At 60.3% G+C, this 15,835-nt stretch overlaps 1 protein-coding gene across 4 annotated transcripts in view; it reads left to right on the top strand.

The window, feature by feature from the left end:
- The window catches only part of NCKAP5L (NCK associated protein 5 like), a 39,809-nt gene extending 25,526 nt beyond the window's left edge, over positions 1-14,283 (top strand). For 2 of the 4 annotated variants that reach the window (XM_062203697.1, XM_062203694.1), the window contains 8 exons: positions 454-573; positions 2,581-2,694; positions 3,337-5,954; positions 6,621-6,780; positions 7,019-7,100; positions 7,279-7,587; positions 7,671-7,813; positions 8,007-8,846. In XM_062203697.1, coding sequence (XP_062059681.1) covers positions 454-573; positions 2,581-2,694; positions 3,337-5,954; positions 6,621-6,780; positions 7,019-7,100; positions 7,279-7,587; positions 7,671-7,813; positions 8,007-8,219 — 3,759 coding nt within the window. In that variant the 3' untranslated portion in view covers positions 8,220-8,846. Of the gene's footprint in view, positions 1-453; positions 574-2,580; positions 2,695-3,336; positions 5,955-6,620; positions 6,781-7,018; positions 7,101-7,278; positions 7,588-7,670; positions 7,814-8,006; positions 8,847-13,611; positions 13,854-14,093 lie in introns of those variants that run through there. The other 2 variants (XM_062203696.1, XM_062203695.1) reach the window with 2 other exon arrangements.
- The last annotated feature ends 1,552 nt before the right edge of the window (positions 14,284-15,835 follow it).

The raw sequence follows: 15,835 nt of genomic DNA on the forward strand, positions 1-15,835 counted from the left end.
GGCGAGAGGTAGAGGAGGGGCTTGATGCCCCTGTGGGCCTGGGGCAGATTCCTGCAGTTCTACCTGGAGGCGGGGCAGGGAGGGGCTTAGGGAGGACCAGGTCCTGTAGCGGTGGGAACCAGGACTTGGGCTCGAATGTTCTCTTTGCTTTGGCCCCAGCCGGTTCCCCTGGGTTGTGATGCCCCCCTGAAGCCTAAGTGGCATCCCACTGTCCGCTCCCACCTGCAGGGGCCACTCTGACCCCAGGGTCAGAAGGAAAGGTGGCAAAAAGAGAAGGGACTTGCTCCGGGCAGGGCTGGGGAGCTCTGGAAGCCTTGCCAACCCCAGAGATGCCAGCGCTGCACGTGCGGGCAGTCCCGTGCCTCGCCAGAGGAGGGCGCAGGAGATGGGTGTCCCCTGGCCGCTCCATGGCCGGGGGAGCTGCTCATTCCACTCTCTCTGTCCTGCCCCTAGGACCTGCGGGAAGAATGCATCAAGCTGAAGAAGCGGGTGTTTGACCTGGAACGGCAGAACCAGCTGCTGAGCAGCCTGTTCCAGCAGAGACTGCAGCTCACCACAGGCTCCCTCCCGCAGGTGGGCACAGCGCCTCCCGCTCCATGCTGGGGACTGACCATCCCGGCAAGGCCTGTCCCTGCCTTGCAGTGCCCCTCACCCAGCTGGCCTCCCTTCTCGCCGCTCCTGTCCGTGTTGGGAGATGGGTGGAGCTGCGAACGCAATTATTTCAAGTTCCCAAGAGACCACTGGGCCACTGACATGGCCTCTTCTTGGCCAGGGCCAGGGGCGCGGCCGGGAAGAAGGCAGCCCAGGGCTGGGTGTCACTGAGAGGTCAGGCCCTTCACTCCCAGTTGCTGTGTATGTGTGGGCAGTGCGCTGCGCGCGCACCCACCACCAGCGCACTTGTATGCACAGACTGTCGTCCCTGCAGCTGGCTCTGATTCCTGCCTCGGCCCAGAGGCTGAATCCTGGCCTGAGCTAAGATGTCACTTGAGGTCACTCTATTGGGAACCCCCCAAGGAGGAGGTGAGACGTGGCTTCTGGAAGGAGCAGGAGGAGCAGGTGCCTGCACTGAGCCCAGGGCTACTTCTGAGGGCAGCCAGCTCCTTCCCTTCCTTGGGAGAGACGAGAGGCGCTTTCCGTGTATGCGTGTGAGTTTGTGTCTGTCTGATGGAGCCAGGCCCCCAGGATGCCCCTTGGCGTATGGCTTCCGGAGCCCGCGTCTCACCGAGCTGGTGCGGTGCTGGTCTGAGTTGGCGGTGGTGACAGCAGCCCCTTACGCCACGTCTGTGCCCGCTGCCCAGGGCTTCACCTTGGACTCTCAGAGGCCTAACCTCGCCGCCACACCCTTGCTGGTGACCGCTGGTCACGGAGGAGCTCAGCCTGCTAATTCACTTGTTCTGTTACCTAAATGAATTTCAGGGCCTCTTGGGGCCCAAGGGGATGGATCTATCTAGTTGTGGGACCTTGGGGAAATTGTTCAGCTTTGCAAATTACAGCTCCTTCTTTATCTAAATCTGGGGCTGCTGGAGCTGAGGTGACTCTGCTGCCCAGGGTGGGGAGAGGCCAGCAGAGACGGGCTGGGGAAGATGCCCTGAAAGAGATGACTTGGACCTGGGCCTTGATGGGTGGGAGATTTAAGAAGAGTGGATTCCCTGTGGACAACCGCATAGGAAAGGCACCAGTGCAGAGAGGCTTGGCTGGAGCAGAGGATGTGTGGGTGAGATGGAGCCAGGGACAGTGCCAAGAGAAGAGCTGGCTGCACCCACAAAGGAGTCTGGCCTTGTTTCCATGTTTGGTGGGCAGGCCAAGGAAGCACTTGAGCTCAAAGGTACCCTAGGAAGAGCAAAGAGACAGGGTCATATAGGCTGCCTGGTGTGTGGCGAGCAAAAGGCCTCCCAGCCGGGTCTAGGAGACCAAAGGAAATGCTGAGCCCGAGGTAGGGAGATCTGGCCCAAAGGAGCTGCTGCAGGTGCCCAAAGGGGAGCCCTGGGCTGCAGGGTCGAGACCCAGGGCGAGGCCCAGGGAAAGCCGACTCACAGCTGGTGGAGATGCCAGGGAGAAGGAACTTGGCGTTCTCAGGGCCTGAGAGAGAAGTGGCCCAGGTTTAAATCGCACTTGTGCAGTCCCCAGAGTGGATGTTTCCCCTGAGACTGGGGGAGCAGAGACCGAGTGATGACTCCTGCTGGTCCCTTCTCTAAGACTCAGCCATCCCCACCATCCTCAGACCCCCTGTGGGTGGGGCCGGAACAGGAAGAGACCTTGGAGGTAGCCTCTTTGGAGAAGGGGAGGAAGCCCCACAGGAAAGTGAAGCAGGCCGAGAGCTGAAAGGGTACCCCGGGTTAAGGCTGCCGTCTGCCCCTCAACAGGGCACTTCTCTTTCTCCAAAGCCCACCGGCAGTGGGTGCCCCCTCTGCCCCCGGTTTGCACTGTGTTCCAGCTGTGCCATGGGTTTGAGGCTCCTCTTGCCAGTGTGTGGGGACACAGCAGCTTGGCCACACCCACTCCAGCAAGAGAAGTCTCTTGGGAGCTGGGCGCCGCTCCCAGGCAGCTGCTGTGCTAAACTCTGCCTCTCCCACCCCACAGATACCTCTCACTCCGCTCCGGCCGCCAGCCGAGCCCCCAGCCTCCCCGGCCCTAAGCTCCGCCGAAGAACCAACCACCTCGCTGCCCCTGGGACACTGCACTGGCCAGAGAGAGGTAGGAGGGCCGGGCATGGTGGGGAGCTGCTCTGTCCCAAGTGCTGGGGCGGGGGGAATGCTCCCAGCACAGCGACCACGCTGGACGCAGGCGCAGGAGCCCTCGGGGGCCTGGGAGCTAAACTTCCATGGGCTGACTGCAGAGGTAGCCAGTCTGCAAGACTATCCTGTCTGTGAGAAGGTTCTGGATCACAGCAGGGGAGGGCTGCGTGGTCATCTCAGTCCCCTGCTCCTGCTCGGCTGTCTGCCCTGGGGAGGCCATGGCTGGCTGGCAGTGACGGAGCGCGGCCCCTTCTTGAATTTCCGTGTTCTTTCTGGAGGCTGAAAAGTGGACGGGCCTTCCTGTCCTCCCCTGGGATGAGCACAGGCGTCAGTTGTCAGTGGTCGGCCCTGCTAACAGTGGACTAGCCGAGAGGGGGAAGGGGATGGAGACTGCCCACCCCATCCCAAGTGCACCAGACAGACGAACTGGGCTAACCACGCCTCAGTCACCTTGGAGGACGCTGGGCCTTCCGGTCCCAGGAGCTGTGAATTCCGTGGGGACAGCCATGTCCAGACCGGTCGTGTGCCTGGCATTCCTCAGCTAAGGGCCTGGAACAAGATCCCAGCTGCACTGTCTCCTTACACCATTCCTCCCCTCCAGGTGTGCTGGGAGCAGCAGCTACGGCCAGGAGGCCCGGGCCCCCCCGCCGCACCGCCCCCGCCCCCAGCCCTGGATGCTCTGTCCCCATTCCTTCGGAAGAAAGCCCAGATACTGGAGGTGCTGAGAGCCCTGGAAGAGACGGACCCCTTGCTTCTTTGCTCGCCTGCCAGCCCCTGGCGGCCTCCAGGTCAGGGGTCCGGCTCCCCAGAGCCCATCAATGGTGAACTCTGCGGCCCCCCTCAGCCTGAGCCCTCGCACTGGGCTCCCTACTTACTGCCAGGCCCCGGCAGCCTGGGAAACCTGCTGCACTGGGAGCGCCTCCTGGGGGGCCCCGGGGAGGAAGAGGGCGCTGGGCGTCCCTGGGGTCCTAGCAGGAGTGCCCCCCAAGCCCAGGGCCCCAGTGCTGGCCCACACTGTGTCCCTGGCAGCAGCTCCTCATCTTCATCTGATGAGACGGGCGAGCCCAACGAGGCGCCCAGCCCCGACACCCTGCTCGGGGCGCTGGCTCGCAAGCAGCTGAACCTGGGCCGATTGCTAGAGGACACGGAGTCTTACCTACAGGCCTTCCTGGCCGGGGCCACGGGCCCGCTCAACGGGGACCACCCCGGGCCTGGGCAGCCGCCCTCCCCAGACCAGGGCCCCCCGCAGGCATCCAAGTCCAAAGGCACCCCCAGGTCAGCCTGGGGTGGGGGTAGCCCAGAGGCCCACAGGCCGGGCTTTGGTGCTACCTCAGAGAGCCGGGGGCCACTCCCTTTCTTCAGCATGTTCACGGGCGCAGGGGATGCCCCACTGGGCTCACAGTCTGGCCACCCCCACTCCTCATCTCAGGTCAAAAGCAAGCTCCAAATTGGGCCCCCTTCCCCTGGGGAGGCCCAGGTACCCCTCCTTCCCTCTCCGGCCAGAGGTCTCAAGTTTCTAAAGCTGCCTCCCACCTCAGAGAAGGTCCCCAGCCCGGCCGGCCCCCAGCTCAGCCCCCAGCTGCCCCGCAGCTCCCGTATCCCCTGCCGGAACAGTGGCTCGGACGGCAGCCCCTCCCCACTGCTGGCACGCAGGGGCCTGGGCGCGGGAGAGCTGTCCCCGGAGGGAGCGCAGGGCCTGCCCACCAGCCCCTCGGCCTGCTCCACAGCCCCAGACTCTGCACAGCTCAGACCGCCCCCGCCAGCCTTGTCCGCCACCCTGTCCCCGGGAGCAGCAGGGTCTCCCTGCTATGAGAACATTCTGGACCTCTCTCGGAGCACCTTCAGGGGGTCTTCCCCAGAGCTTCCTCCAACCCCCCTGCAGGTGCCCACCTACTCGCAACTCACTCTGGAGGTACCCCAGGCCCCCGAGGGCCTCAGAAGCCCCGGAGGCCCACCCAGCCCTTGCCTCCCAGAATCCTGTCCCTGTGGGAGCACCCAGGAGAAAAATCTGGACAAGGCAGGCTCGGAGTCTCCACATCCTGGCCGCAGGACCCCAGGCGGCTCAGCCAGGAAGCCTGGCCAGGGGTCAGGGCGTCGGCCCGGGGATCCTGGCTACCCCCCTCTGCGGGACAGACTGGCGGCCCTGGGGAAGCTGAAGACGGGGCCCGAGGGACCCCTGGGCACAGAGAAGAACGGGGCCCGGCCTGGCACCGAGAAGGCCCGGGGGCCGGCGAGGACAGGGGAGAGCATTGGAGACGTGGTGTCCCCCAGGCCTGCAGAGCAGCCAGAAGCTAAGGGGGTCCTGCGGGGGGCAGTGGCCTTAGGCACAAGCAGCCTGAGACAGCAGGAGCCCGGACTCGTGGCGGAGCCCGGAGCCCGCGTCTACTCCTCGCACTCCATGGGGGCCCGGGTGGACCTGGAGCCTGTCTCGCCTAGGAGCTGCCTCACCAAAGTGGAGCTGGCCAAGAGCCGGCTGGCAGGGGCCCTCTGCCCCCAGGTCCCCCGTACCCCTGCCAAAGTGCCAGCCTCAGCCCCCAGCCTGGGCAAGCCCAATAAGAGCCCTCACAGCAGCCCTACGAAGCTGCCTTCCAAGACCCCCACCAAGGCGGTGCCCCGGTCTGGGGCCTCCCCGGTCGCCAAGGAGCCCCCGAAGCCTGACAAGGGCAAGGGCCCGCCTTGGGCGGACTGTGGCGGCGGCGGCGGCACAGCCCCGGCATCAGGCCCCGCTGAGCCGGGCCAGGGCCCCGAGGCGCCAGCCCCACACTCGGCCATCGAGGAGAAGGTGATGAAGGGTATCGAGGAGAACGTGTTACGGCTCCAAGGCCAGGACCGGGCCCCGGGCCCCGAGGTCAAGCATCGCAACACCAGTAGCATCGCCAGCTGGTTCGGCCTGAAGAAGAGCAAACTGCCAGCCCTGAACCGCCGCACGGAGGCCCCCAAGGGCAAGGAGGGGGCCGGCGGGGGCTCCCCACTCCGCAAGGAGGTTAAGATGGAAGCGCGGAAGCTGGAAGCCGAGAGTCTCAACATCTCCAAGCTGATGGCCAAGGCCGAAGACCTGCGGCGGGCGCTGGAGGAAGAGAAAGCCTACCTGAGCAGCAGGGCCCGCCCACGGCCCGGGGGCCCCAGCCCGGGGCCCGGCACAGGGCTCGGGCAGGTGCAGGGCCAGCTGGCTGGCATGTACCAGGGCGCAGACACCTTCATGCAACAGTTGCTCAACAGGTGAGGGCCTGGGGCCCCTTGCCCTGGAGCTGGGGCTCCCCAGAGCGGCCGCGGACAGATAGGGTCTTCGATCGGAAGCCTTGGATTTGCACCCTGGCCCACCTGCCTCTGTTGGCTGGCTGATGGCAGGGTCACCGGGACCCTGTTCTCACTTGAGAAGGGTCAGCAGGAAGATGAGGCAGCCTGTCCAGGAGCAAATGGCTGTTAGCGCAGGTCCCTGTTGTGGGCAAAGGCCTTACAGGGCCGTCCATCGCCTAGTCTGGGCCAGTGGGGTAGGAAGTGCATGGGAGTGCGGCTCCAGGTCGGGCGTGTGACCGAGCCAGCAGGTGTGTCTGAGGCTCAGTTGGAGCAGGCAGTGGTGTTAACAACTGGACCATGATGACACGGAGCCTGTAGATCCACCTGTAACAACCACCACGCTGTGAGCACCCTCTGCACTTGCCCTGGGGAGCTCTGGGGGAGTTCTCTCATGTTGCCCCCTTCCCTTGCAGGTCTCTAAGTGGGGAGAGGGGAACTGGGCGGGGGGGGGGGGATCTCTGCCCATGGCCAGTGTCAGGAGGAGCTGGGGGGAGGGGCAACTGCCAGCCACCCCCCCTTCCCTGCGTGGGTAGCAGTGAGTGCCACCCTGGAGGGGGCACAAGGCTGCATGTGCACCATTGCCCCTAGGGTGGATGGCAAGGAGCTGCCGCCGAAGAGCTGGAGGGACCCCAGGCCTGAGTACGACTTCCAGCCGGTGGCCTCCGACCCCAAGAACCCCTGGCCGGCCTGCGGGCCCCGCAATGGCCTTGTGGGCCCACTCCAGGGCTGTGGGAAACCTCCTGGGAAGGTACGTCCTTTGGGAGCGTGGCCGAGGGCATGGCTCTGTGGGCTGCCAGGTCCACCCACCCTTTGTTGCGTTCCGCTTAGGCTGGGGCCTGGGAGGGCTGGGTGCGTTCCTGGTCCCTGGGGGGAGCGCTGGGGAGCAGAGGGTGCTTCCTGAGGGCTGACAGGCTGCGGGGACCCTCGGGGGGGGGGGGGGCTCGGGTGGATTAGGAACAGACCCCGACCTCCTTGGACCCATGCAGCCAAGCAGCGAGCCGGGGCGGCGGGAAGAGACCCCCTCGGAGGACAGCCTGGCCGAGGCAGTGCCTGCCTCCCACTTCACAGGTCAGCAGGGGAGGGGCCTGCGGATGGGATCTGCCCCCACCCCCCTCACTCCCTCCTGTCATGTAGCAGGTCCCAGGCCCTGAGTATGAAGCAGCCAGTGGGCACAATGCCTTCCCTGTCCTCCCCAAGCCCAGGGACGGGCAACTCACCCCCTGACGTGCCCTCTCTCTCCTCCCAGCCTGTGGTTCCTTGACCCGAACCTTGGACAGTGGCATCGGCACCTTCCCACCCCCAGACCACGGCAGCTGCGGGACGCCCAGCAAGAATCTTCCCAAGACCAAGCCTCCACGGCTGGAGCCCCCTCCCGGGGTGCCCCCAGCCCGGCCCCCTGCCCTCACCAAAGTCCCGCGCCGCGCCCACACCCTGGAGCGGGAGGTACCGGGCCTAGAGGAGCTCCTGGTGAGTGGGCGGCACCCCAGCTTGCCAGCCTTCCCGGCGCTGCTCCCGGCCGCCCCGAGCCACCGTGGCCATCAGAAGTGTCCCGAGGGTGAGTGTCAGCAGGCTGGCCAGGGGTCCTGGAGTGCTCCGGGAGCCGGCCGGCCGCATCCCCCTTCCCGTTGTCCTGTTCAGATCCCTGTGAAGACCCAGGCCCAACACCCTCCGTGCAGCTGGCCAAGAACTGGACCTTCCCCAACACGAGGGCAGCGGGCAGCTCTGTGGACCCTTTCCTGTGCTCACCCCGACAGCTGGAGGGGCTGCCCAGGACCCCCCTGGTGAGAGGCGGGGCGGGGGGAGCAGGGGCTGATGGGGAGGCCAGTGTCTCCAGGGGGTGAGGATGAGGAGGCTTCCGCTGGCAGCTGCTGGGGCCACGTGCCCGCCACCACGGTTCCTCACACCACGTCCACCGTGGCCAGGTGAGCAGGTACACAAGGGGCGGGCTGTCCTCCAGCTACATCTCCTTCGCAGGCCCTGCCGGTGGACCGGAAGCGGAGCCTAGAGCCCAGCCGCCCGTCCCCTCCGCCACAAGGCCCTGCCTTTGGGGGCAGCCGCACCCCTAGCACGTCGGACGTGGGCGAGGAAGGCAGGGCGGCCAGCGGGGGCCCTCCGGGCTTGGAGACCTCGGAGTCTCTCAGCGACTCACTGTATGATTCGCTCTCCTCCTGCGGGAGTCAGGGCTGAGGGCCGGCCCCCTGCACTCTCCGTGCTGCCCTGAGACGCCGCAAGGCGGCAGGTGCATCAGAAGAAGGTGACGGGGGTCCCCAGCACAGCCCACCGCCCATGCTCAGCTCAGGGAGAGACCCCCCAGCCCCGGCCCCTTCTCACCCAGAGTAAGGCTCTTCCTGCAGGGGCCGGGGGCTTCCGTGGCCCAGCCCCCAGCCCCCACGTCGGGCTGAGCCATCTTGTGGTGCTGGGCTTCTGGCCCACCAGCTGTGCCATCTCTGCCCAACCTGGCTGCTCCCTGCCCCGAAGGCCCTGTGGGGTCGTCCCAGTACCCCTCACTGGTGGGGTGTGGGGTGCGGGGGACAAGTTGCCTTCTGCCTCGCCCTGGTCCTCCCTGCTGTCTGGATGGTGCTGCCCCCACCCCACCCCACCCCCACATTGCCCCATGTCCTTGGGGTCGATTTGTCTGTCTGTTTTTTATATATATATATATATATAAGCGCCCGGCCCGGTCCCCTCCCCCAGCCCCGCACTGCGGTTAATTTATCTGTCGTTACAAAACATGGCTGCTCTGCTCCCAGCCTCTGCTTCTGCCGGATCCCTAATAAAACCTGGAGCCCCTCGCACTCTGGCTGGGCTGTCATGTGGGAGGACTTGGCAGGGGGTGTCAGGGGTGGGTGTCTCCCTTCCAGCTGGCATCGCCAGTCTGTGACCGGCCAAGGACCTGGGCTCCCTTTGTACTGCTCGGCCAGCAAGTGGAGCTGGCTGGAGTTACACTCAGAGGGGCAGAAGCTGGGGAAGCGGGGTGGCTTAGGCCTACTAAGCGACCCCGGGGCTCTGGGCGGGGCGGGGCCAAGCTGCCTCAGGCCAGGTCAGCTGTGTGTGGCCTCCCTCGGTGGGGCCTCATCCACTACTTCCTCCAAGCCTCTGCTCAGTCTCCCAGGTGCTCACACCCCACATTCCTAGCTCAGATCTTAGAAGTTCCCTGGCATGAGAATTCAGTTTGGGAAGAAAGGATCGGAAATTGGGCTATTGGGAAGGGCCCAAGCTTCCTTGTCGTGGCACAAGGGAACTGTGGGTTTCCAGTCCTCTGTCCTGCAATGGTTTACTGGTGGCCAGGTGACAACCCGCCCATCTCACAACAGCCAGCAGGTTGGACTGGGAAGACCTCCTTCCTGGCCGGGTTGCAAGGTGTGGCAGTGTGACAAAGCCTGTTGCACGTCACCTCCTGCTGACTTGGAGGCCACTGGGACAGAGCTGGGAGGCCCTGGATGTGTGGCTAGGGCTCTGGACAGTTTGTGTGCAACATGGGGGGGGGGGGGTTGTCCCTGTGGGAACACGTCCTACTTTATGTTGGTACCGAAGGCCTATGACCCAGCTTGGGGATTCCCTGGGCAGGGAGGATGGCTGGGCCCACTCAGAACTCTGGCCCGGCCTGTGCTGTGGCCAACCAGAGAGCTGGTGGGTCTTCCTTTCACACCAGCTCGTTCCAGCAGTGCCTCTCCAACCCCCAGGGCACCCGAGAGCAAGACAGCACACACTGCTCCTCCAACACCTGATTCAAGCAGCCCCACGGTTCCCAAGGCACTCGTCCATGCAGAGTAGACCAGGGCAGCGCGGGGCACTCAGTGAGTGCCTGCCCGTGGCTGAGATGTGGTGGAGCCCAGCGGGGTGCTGTTTGCCTGTGAGCTTTGCACTGCTATGTATTTATTTAAAAACATGGATTGGTTGACTTGAAAGGCAGAGTGACACGGAGGGAGACGGGAGACGAAGGAGAGACAGAGCTTCCGTTTGCTGGTTCACTTCCCAAATAGTTATTACAACGCAGTCTGGGGCACCCTGGAGTCAGGAGCTCCGGTCATCCGGGTCTCCCCCCTGGGTGGCAGGGGCCCAAGCACTCGGGCCATCTCCTGCTGCTTTCCCAGGTGCATTAGCTTGAACCAGCGCTCGCTCGGGGGCTATACGATGCCAGCACTGCAGGTGGCACCACAGTGCCGGCTTGTCTTCTGCCTGGACTTGAACTCCCTCCCTGGGAGCTTTCCTGAGAGCCAGGGCTTGACTTCGCCTGACCTGAAGTCAGGAGTCTTGGCCTCGCAGCCTGGTTTCGTTGAGAGGTCCCAATCTCATCTCCTCAGGTCATTCTATTTCCAGGTCGCTCTCGCGCTCAGTCATGCTCACTCTCTGTGTCTCTCTCTCTCTCTCTCTCTCTCTCTCTCTCTCTCTCTCTCTCTCTCTCTCTCTCGGCCCTTTGGATTTCTGGGCCAAGAAGAAACTGGTTTCCCAAAAGCTGCCGGGAAGTCTGCGTCCTCCTAACTTGGAGTTTCTCAAGCGCTTTGCTCTGCTCGGGCCTGCAGGATTACCTCATTTCCTACTGGGCATTGTTTGCCTGCAGGATAATTCTGTGGCCTTTCCGGGAAGGAGTTGGGCCTGGGGACTGACTCTCACTCCACTTCATCCCGGCTGAGACCCAAGGGCCCAGCTGCCCTCTTCCCAGCAACCTGCTGCCCTGTGCTGCCCTCTGGTGTTGGCACACGTGAAGTACTACACCCTGGGCTTCCAGCACAGTGGTCTAATGTAGCGCGCGTGTGCACACACACACACACGTGCTGATTCCCCAGTGTGCAGCCAAAGCCCTTCGGGGACCTGGACCACCATCCCACAACCACACAAGTGTGTGCCCAACACGCAGGCTGATGTCTCATCTGCAATAATTCGGGGGCTGGGCTGGGGTGTTAGGGGGACACTCAGGCAAGCCTCAAGAGTCCTGGGAAACCAATTTCGTCTTGGACTCAAGGAAGGGCTTGGCTAAAACCCACGTGACCCTTCGTGTTTGGGCTCGCAGCATCTGCAGGCAGCATTCAAGTGACGTCACGCCTGTGTCTGTGGACAGAGGGCGAGTGGGCTTGCCTCCCGCTTGTGCAAGACCCTGTCTGTCTGCTGCCTCCCAAGCACAGGAGGCCGCCGTGTCCAGACCACCCAACCCCCTCCAACCCCAAGGTTGTCCCAAAAATGTAAACTGAGGTTTCCTCTTGGTTGCCAGTGGTTTTTTTTTTTTTTTAATTTTCTTCTTTACTCTTTTTTCTAAGACTTTCTACAAATAGTATGTTTTGTTTTCTTTATCAAAAAAAGTCTCAAAAAAGAAACCACCGCGCTGTGCATGCAGCGCCCCCTGCCTGTGGCCTGGGTGAGTGCATCCAAGCCTCCAAGCCACAGGAATTCCAGGTAAACGCAGGTGAGCGTTTCTGTGATCCTGGAGTGGCCGAAAAACTTTTTTTTAACTGTTAAAATGTAAAAAGACATACAAATTCTAAAATTATGAGGCGTTTATAAAAAGTTCATGACAAAATGAGTATTATGAGAAACTACACCTGGATTTCAGAATTTTACTTTTTTTTTTTTTGTTTTTTTTGACAGAGTTAGACAGTGAGAGAGACAGAGAGAAAGGTCTTCCTTTTCCATTGGTTCACCCCCCAAATGGCTGCTATGGCTGGTGCTGCGCCGATCCGAAGCCAGGAGCCAGGTGCTTTCTCCTGGTCACCCATGCAGATGCAGGGCCCAAGCACTTGGGCTATCCTCCACTGCACTCCCAGGCCACAGCAGAGAGCTGAACTGGAAGAGGAGCAACCGGGACCAGAACCCGGCGCCCATATGGGATGCCAGCGCCACAGGCAGAGGATTAACCAAGTGAGCCACGGTGCTGGTCCACATGGGAGACCCGGAAGAAGCTCCCAGCTTCAGATCAGCCCAGCTCCACCTGTTGTGGACATTTGGGGAGTGAACCAGTGGATGGAAAACTTTTCTCTATTTCCCCCTCTGTAACTCTCTCAAATAAATAAATAAAATCTTCATTAAAACTTGGGCAACAGAGCGCAGCGGAAATGGATTAGGAAGAAATGATGGCTGACGCAGGGCATGCAGATGCTATGGGCCAAATGTGTTGGGATCCCCCAACCCCCCCAACTATCAGAATGTGGCCTCTACTGGAGATGGGGTCTGTACAGAAAGAATCAAGTTAACACGAGGTCATCTGGCTGGGCCCTAATCCAATCCCACGGGTGTCCTTCTAAAAGGGGGACATTGGATGGAAGCACACACGCAGGAGAAGCCCAGGCAGAGAGACCTGGGATGCACCTGCAAACTGGGGACAGACTCAGCATCAGAGACGGCGACACTGAGGATGGGGGAGTAGCCGCGGCAAGGGGGCACCCAGGGTAATGCGGCTACTCGGCGCGAGATTCAGAGCTGCGAGCGGACGGCATAAGAGGGGCCAAGAGCCGCCCCAGAGGACCAAGGGGGGCACCCGCCACAACTCACGGTGGCCCAAGGGGCGGGGAGGGGCAGGCATTTGGCACAGCAGCACAGCAGGTGAGCTGCCATCTGGGACCCCTGTGTGTGGGTTTGGGTGCTGGCTCCTCTTCCCATTCAAGTGCACTCTGGGAAGCTCAAGTGCTCGGGGCTCGACCACCCATGTGGGAGACCCAGATGGACTTCTTGGCTCCTAACTTTAGCCTGGCCCAGCCTTGGCAATTGCAGGCATTTGGGGGAGTGAACTAGGGGAGTAGAAAAATGGAATTAAAAGGTCAGTTTGTTTTGGTGCAAAGGAAATTGAAGTCCATGTGTGATTTTTTTTCATACATGAGTTTTTTGAAGTATGTAACAGGTGCAGTGCGCTGCTCAGTGATCTAAGCCCTTGAGGCCTTTATTCATAACAACCACACCCTTTAGGTAGATATGATCCAGCCCCCCACCCAACCCCACAACATTGTTAATATGAGTGAGGGGCTGTTGTGGCAATTGGGGAGTTAACCCGTGGATGGAAGAGCCATCTCTGTATCACTTTAAAATAAAAAGTAAACTTTTAAAGAATTTTAAAATTCCAAGAATAAATTTCTAATTAAAAAATAGCAAATCTAAATTTGTCATACAACTTATATGCATGTTTCTTTAAACGTAGGAAAAAAAATTTTTACAGAGCAGTTGAGAATCTATGTGGCCACTAGATGGTGCCATGGAGACGGCTTCCATGGGAGAGGTTTACAGTCTGCACTGCCACCCTGTGGTAAGAATAAGAAGTACAGGGCGCCCTCGTTCCACCCTCTTGTGACCCAGGCACCAAATGCTGACCTCCTCTCTTCCTTCTCATTCATCCCCCACACCCACTACAAGCTTAGGACCAAGTCTGGAGAATATGCCGCTCTTCCCTGTCTGTATGGTTTTCCCCTGGAAGCAGCCCCCCGCACCCCAGCCTGGGACAGTGGGGTCGCTACTCCTGCCGCCAGCCCCAAGGTCTTGGATGGCATTGGCAGGGCTGCAGAAGGGACTCTGGGTGCTGCTTGCCTCTCTCTTCCCGACCCTTCTGAAGGCAGGGTACTGTGGGCGACCTTCCTCTCTTTTCCCTTCATTTCCTCAGGCAACCACCTCGTTGTGGTTCACCGTGCACTCAGGCATCCAGAGGGATCCAGGAAAGGTGAAGCTGTGACCAGCACCTTGGAGGGAGCTCTTCTAGTTCAGGCTCCAGGGTTCATGGTGAGAACAAATCTAAGAGCTGCTGTGTGGGTGCAACTGAGTCAGGCGTAGCAGGTTGGGTGAAAGTTCTGGATAGAAAAAAAAACAAAAACAAAAAACACCAATGCACAGCAGCGAGAGAGCAAGGGGGACCTTCTAGCACAAACATGAGCTTATGGCTGGGGCACTGAATGGAGAGGACAGTTGGTAAGCTGAAGGCTCGAAGGTTTAGGTTTTATCCTGATGGCAAGGATGAGCCCCTGGAAAGTTCTCCGTTAGATAGTATGGAGAGTGGACTGGAGAGGCCCAACGATTCTCCAGATGATTCAGGAGGGCCTACAGCTGGACGGTGGTGGCTGGGATTAAGACTCCTGCGTCCCGCACCAGGGTTCAAGCTGCAACTCTGGCTCCCAACTCCGGCTTCCTGCTAAAGCACACCCTGGGAAGCAGCACGGCCGGCTCAAGCGCTTGGGTTCTTGACAACCACTTGGAGTCCTGGATGAAGTTCCCAGCTCCTGGCTTTGGCCTTGCCCAGCCCCAGCAGGTGCACTGCCTCTCAAATAACGTGTGTGTGTGTGTGTGTAAGGTTCCATTCTCTTCTAAAATGAAGTGGCTCTTGGGGTCCCCAAGTTTCATGAAAACTGTAACAGTGCTGAGTTGTTCTGTCTACAGTTTGTTCTTATTGCAGGGCGATATGCTGGTGTGTGGAGGGACCCCCGTTTTATTCATTCATCTGTTGAAGGATATTTGGGTTGTTTTCCACTTGAGGCTATTACAAAATGAGGTTCCTCTGAATATTCATCAGTAGGCTTTTGCATGAACACAAATTTTCTCTAGGATAAGTACCTACCAGTGTGATGGCTGGGTTACAGGGTTAACTTTTTAATAAGAAACTGACAAACTGCTTTCCAGGGAGGCTGTGCCATTGTACCTCACCAGCAGCAAGACCTGGGGTGACTTCAAAAAGTTCATGGAGGGGCCAGCGTGGTAGCATAGTTGGGAGTGAACCAGCAAAAGGAAGGAAGATCTGTCTCTCTCCGTTACTCTTTCAATTAAATTAACTTTTAAAAATTTTTGAATTCACTTTATTTGAAAACATCAGCGGCAGAGACAGAGACCTCCCACAAGCCTCACCTTCTGGCAGACCGTTCCATCCAGGCTCAGCCTGCGCCTTTCGGTGCACACTTCCCAGCACCACCTCCCCAGGGCACTCTGGTACCTGGGGAGGGCGATGGGAGCGTACACTTGACATTAGGGTGGTTTCCACTGTCCCCCCACTCCTGGGCTCGCCTCCAGGCACCAGGGTGGCCACTCCCTTGAGCAGTTTCTCTGTTGTCTCCCAATGTAGTGTCTCCCCGAGGTGCTTGGAGGTGACTGCAAAGCAGGGACCAGCTTACTTATGCTCACCTCCTTAGATGCAACTCCACACCTGATCACCCTCAGGCAGGATGTGTCTTCCTCATCTCACCACAAGGCCACAGGACCTGTGGTCCTCTAGACTCATTTGGTTTGCTACCCAATTTGTAATTGGGGACCAGTGAGGGTGGCTGGCAGGGGGCTCCCTCTTTGTTAGTTGCAAAGACTTGGGGTCACTGCCAGGATGACCTCAGACCAGGTGGTCTAACCTTGGTGTTACCTACACAAGCTCAGAGTAGGGGCTGGGCCAGGTTTTGTGGTGGGTCAAGTGCTGCCTGCAATGCTGGCATCCAGTATGGGCGCCAGTTCAAGCCCCAACTGCTCCACTTCTGATCCAGTTCCCTGCTAATGGCCTGAGAGTAGAAGATGGTCCACACTTTGGGATCCCTGCCACCCACATGGGAGACCCAGATGAGGCTCCTGGCTTTGGCCTGCTGTCCGTCGTGGCCACCTTGGGAGTGAACCAGTGGATGGAAGCTCACTCCCTTCCTCCCTAACTCTTCCAAATAATTAAAAAACAAAACCAAACAAAGAGCAGGGGCTTCAGACAGCAGGGCCTGGATGCCTTCTGCAGAGATCTGCCAGGAAAACCTGGGACAAAACTGACTTTCATAATGTGGGAAGACTGAACGACCCATCGAAGCACTCCGCGTCCTGTGCCTCCCACCAATCCAAGGTCAAGGTTGGATTTACGCACCCTTACCTCGAAGTCA

This window comes from Lepus europaeus, chromosome 10 (assembly GCF_033115175.1).
Source record: "Lepus europaeus isolate LE1 chromosome 10, mLepTim1.pri, whole genome shotgun sequence".
NCBI lineage: Eukaryota > Metazoa > Chordata > Mammalia > Lagomorpha > Leporidae > Lepus > Lepus europaeus.